At 46.5% G+C, this 4587-nt stretch overlaps 2 protein-coding genes across 4 annotated transcripts in view; one reads left to right on the plus strand and one right to left on the minus strand.

The window, feature by feature from the left end:
• Positions 1–2941, plus strand: part of septin7b (septin 7b) — a 12901-nt gene extending 9960 nt beyond the window's left edge. For 2 of the 3 annotated variants that reach the window (XM_076150257.1, XM_076150256.1), the window contains exons 11-14: positions 1–21; positions 1192–1327; positions 1562–1704; positions 1800–2941. In XM_076150257.1, coding sequence (XP_076006372.1) covers positions 1–21; positions 1192–1327; positions 1562–1704; positions 1800–1839 — 340 coding nt within the window. In that variant the 3' untranslated portion in view covers positions 1840–2941. The remainder of the gene's footprint in view (positions 22–1191; positions 1328–1561; positions 1705–1799) is intronic. The other variant, XM_076150258.1, reaches the window with a different exon arrangement.
• Positions 2942–3070: 129 nt separating this feature from the next.
• LOC143000824 (protachykinin) lies at positions 3071–4357 on the minus strand. The gene is made up of 5 exons (XM_076150259.1): positions 4046–4357; positions 3634–3715; positions 3472–3495; positions 3310–3366; positions 3071–3223 (listed from the first exon to the last, which is right to left on the minus strand). Exons 1-4 carry the CDS (start codon positions 4142–4144, stop codon positions 3311–3313), a joined length of 261 nt encoding a protein of 86 aa, XP_076006374.1. The 5' UTR covers positions 4145–4357; the 3' UTR covers positions 3071–3223; position 3310.
• Positions 4358–4587: the final 230 nt, after the last annotated feature.

Below are 4587 nucleotides of genomic sequence, written 5' to 3' on the forward strand. Positions count from 1 at the left end.
ACTTGACACAGTTGACGGAATGTAAGTGATCCATTTATATATTTTTCCACCCTTTTCCTTTCTTTCCTCTTCTTTCCGCTGCACCTCTGGGGGCGTTCCTCTGTCCTCCCTGTGAACGAGGGTCTGCTGCCCCCTCCTCCTCCTCCTTTCCCTCCCCCTCCCCCTCCTCCTCCTTCTTCCTCCTCCCCTGTCAGTAGATGATTCCAGGACGTACGCTTAAAAATACCAAACACCCGGGAACATTGAAAACTAACATCCACACTTAGAGTCTGATGGCTGTGAACGGAACGGCTTCCACTTCTCTCTCCGCTGCTATCGGCCCAGCTCGGGTTCCTCACCTGCTCGTGGGACGTTAGGAGGTTGCCACCGGCGATTACAGGTCAAGCAGCCGCAGCTACAATCTCGCACCGTCGTACCCCCGAGGCGTCAGGAGTCTCTGGTGCCGCCTCCTTCCTTTGTTTCCGTCGGCGCCCACCTGTCGCTCGTGTTCAGCCTGAGGCCGACCCAGCTGCTAATAGGAGCCAGCAGGCAGTGTGTGTAAGGACGAGAAAGAATGAAACCAAGCGTTTGTTTACTTATGAAGTCAACAAACAGCGTGACAGGAAGCTGCGGTCGTGTGTTCGGCCTGCCAGGTGCTTTTCAGGAATTTTCCCGTTAAACTAAACTCCTTAACGCCAGGTGAGCTCCCTCCCACACGTCCCCACGGCAGGCCTGTGTGTTCCCACAGCGACGGCACTACTAACACCTAACCCGGCTCTCCTCTGCTCCCCGTGCTCCTCTTCTCCTCTCCTCCTCACAGATCTGACGGAGCCGGCCCATCCTGAAGCTTCTCCCTGTTTGTTTCCCTCCTGCTCTTTGTCTTTCTCTTGGTGGAACGAGGTGTAACGTCGCCCCGACACATGCGTCTGTGTGTGTGTGTGTGTTCAGCTGTTTGACCCACATACTCTGATTCCATCCCGACAGTTAGATCTGTTCCCGTCCTTCTCTTTCCTCCCTTTGTGTTTCCACTTCGACGCCCCGATGCTGTGAGGTTCTGCTGTGGTTCTGAAGTAATGAAGGTTGAGCCACGGTGACGGGGCGGCGTTAAAGTTCAGACTGTGTCAACATACTGATGAATCTGTCAGCGCTGATGATGAAGTGTAGAGCTCATCTGTGTGTGTGTGGTGTGTGTGTGTGTGTGTGTGTGTGTAGGAGTCCTCTGGCCCAGATGGAGGAGGAGAGGCGAGAGCATGTGGCTAAGATGAAGAAGATGGAGATGGAGATGGAGCAAGTGTTCGAGATGAAAGTCAAGGAGAAAGTGCAGAAGCTTAAAGACTCTGAAGCAGAGGTAACACACACACACACACACACACACACACACACACACACACACACACACACACACACACACACACACTGCAATGAGAAATACAAGTGGTGTTTTCATGACAAACATAATGTCACAATCACCTGTGTGTAAATAGAGAAACAGAAATAGGAACCAGCAAACTGAACACACACACACACACACACACACACACTCATACAGCCACTCACACACTCTTTGTTCTCCCCTCCTCAGCTTCAGCGACGTCACGAGCAGATGAAGAAAAACCTGGAGGCCCAGCACAAGGAGCTGGAGGAGAAGAGACGCGTGTTTGAGGAGGAGAGAGCCAACTGGGAGGTCCAGCAGCGCCTGGAGCAGCAGAAGCTGGACGCCTCCAGGTACGACCGGCTCCCTGCTGGGCAGCTGCACGCCGTCAGCACAGAGTCACAGTCATGTCAACGTGTGTGTGTGTGTGTGTGTGTCGCCTCTGCAGGACTCTGGAGAAAAACAAGAAGAAAGGCAAGATCTTCTAGACTCAGCTGGCAGGACCGCCCCGACTAAAGTTACTATTGTTTGCCAACGTTGCCAGTCAGGACACCAGTGTGTGGCACTGAACCCTCACCCTCCTCACCCTTTCCTTCCCAATCCTTCCCTCTCATCTTCCTCCTCTTCCTCTTCCCTCCCTGCCAGCACAGATGCGGTCCTGCTCCCAGCCACTAGATGGCGTACAGGGAGCGTGTGGGGTGTGTGAGGGCTGGGTGAGGGGGAGGAGGGGTTGGGGGGTCTGCATGTACTTTCAGAGCCGCTGCCACAGAGCTCCCTGCTGCCTCGGGACTCTTCCTCATCAACGAATGTGTTAACCTTCATGACAGAATAAACTTTAACCCCATTTTAGAGAGGCCAAACCCATATTATTATTATTATTATTATTATTGTTATTATTATAACTGAATTCCCCCCAGACTGCTGCTCTCTTTCCCTCCCTTGGTTGCTATGAAACGACTGAAGTGTACAGTTTTATGGAAAACAAAAGAAACTCCACATGAAGTTTGTCTAACCGTTGTACAATCAGGTTCTATGCTTGTTTACAGGTCTAACACGCGTAGATGAGTTTAACCCTTGCCGACGTGTCGATGTAAGAAGAGGACAAGGCATTCACTCGTTTTTCCTGTTTTTCTTTAGACTTCGCCAAAAAAATAAAAAACGGTGTCCCCGAAAATATGGAAAACAAAACAAATGCACCTTGGGCCTTTTTATAGATTTAAAAAAAAAAAAAGCTTGTTTTCTCTGAAATGTAACGCTTTCTCTCCCTCTGTGTTTAGCCTTGGACCACCATTTATAATGTCATAATTGTTATATTTCACTTTAGTTTATTTTTATATATACCGAGCCAGCTGAAGTAATAACTTCTTTTGTATGTTTAGAGAATCCTCAGAGATTTGACAGCAGCGTCAGTAACGTATGTAACAGTGATGCTGGACGCAACAATAACAATAAGAGTCTCTGCGGGAATACATCAGTGGGAAATGAAGAGTCGACACCGCATTTTGCTTTGGCTATGTACTCCATCTCTGTATTTTTAATTTTATTTTTCATTTGTATTGTACAAAGTCACTTAATAAACCTGTGATGATACGGAGGAGTCACGTGGGTTCATTACAGAAACACTGAGGTAATGGCAAACATTCACGATATTAATGTTACATTTCATACAGACGCTCTTTTGACTGTGGTCACTACTCCATGTCGCCACTAGATGGCACACTTGACCACATGTCAGCCCCGGCGACAACGATAAGAACTTCATTCTTTTTATATTCTCCTGTAAAACAATGAGACTGACAACAAAACCGTATTCTGACATTTTAAACATGACGACAAAACATTCTTGAGTCTTCTGTGATGTCCAGAGAGCTCCTGCAGGGATCAGACCAGATGTTAGTGAGGTCATCTTCTAAATTCCAGTTATTCCATTTCCAGTGTTTGTGCTTCACGCATCCTACCTCAATCCTCAAAGCTTCTTTTACCCATCAGACCCACAAAGGTTTGGAATTTGTGACCTGAGAATGAGAAGATGAGATCTGATCAAACATACAGTGTCATGTGAATTTAAACACGATGTAAATCAGTCAAACCCCTACAAGTTGAAAAGAGGGGAGACTCACGTTTACGCGCCAGCTGCGTTCTTGCTGTTTAAAGAGAGAGAGAGAGAGAGAGAGGGGGGTGATGTCATTACACCTGGATATTATCTGAGATTACAACATACAATACATTTCAAATATATTTTTATTTACTCATAAATCATCATCATCATCAAATTAATTTACCGGAGGATTTCTTCCCCATCAGGCCGAGATACTGCCGTGGGTTTGGTTTCCTGCTCATCCTCACTAACATGTCCTGTAGGCTCTGAGAGGGACAGAGACAGAGAGGAGATACGTTTAATATTCACCTATAAACATGCGGTCATAACTCCCATAACTCAATAGAATGATCAAGAATCATTATTGTGTGCTTCACTGGATAGTTTTACTTTATAGTTCAATAATAACAAAATACAATTAAGCGTTAAACATTCTAATTTATACAATCTTTCACTCGGACAAGTACATATACACATACACACAAACTGCACATCTGGAAGAAACTATCATTCAATTCATTCAGTCAAGCATTTGTGTTCACATTAAAATTGGTGAAATACCAAATGCCAAATGTTTCTGTTTATATCAATCTTACCTCTTCGACGCCTCCTCTCCATCTGTCCAAGTCCATTTCTTGGCTGAAGACATTTGACAGAAGCAGGAGCGCAATGAGAACAAGTGCAACTATCCTCATCGCAAAGGTGCCAGTGTGCGCAAAACCACAGGGATTTAGAAACACAAAACTATCCCAAATTAAATGAGTCTGTGTTTGATTAAAAACAGATAAATGTGTCCGTCTGGTGTCGCCCGCCGCTGGATCGTTTCAGATGCCGACACTGTGAGCGACCCTGCAGATTTCCCAGTGATTTGCCATTGTGCGACGCGGGTCTTTGAACGCAACTTTTGCGCGCACTGCGCCTTTACGCACAGCTGGAGTGGATGTGCGTGTGTGGTTGTGTGCGTGTGTGTGTGTGTGTGTGTGTGTGTTTTTATTTGTGTGTGTGTGTGTGTGAGTCACTAGGCTTCTTGACATAGAACATTTCCACAGTGTTGCGTCCCTGGAGATATCAGCGTTTATGATTAAAGGCTGGAGTTTCTCATGTTTCATTAGAAGTCATAATATGGGCGTGGCGATCC

Source organism: Genypterus blacodes, unplaced genomic scaffold (genome assembly GCF_046128005.1).
Source record: "Genypterus blacodes isolate CSIRO-AG114 ecotype Tasmania unplaced genomic scaffold, CSIRO-AGI_Gbla_v1 ptg000052l_1, whole genome shotgun sequence".
NCBI lineage: Eukaryota > Metazoa > Chordata > Actinopteri > Ophidiiformes > Ophidiidae > Genypterus > Genypterus blacodes.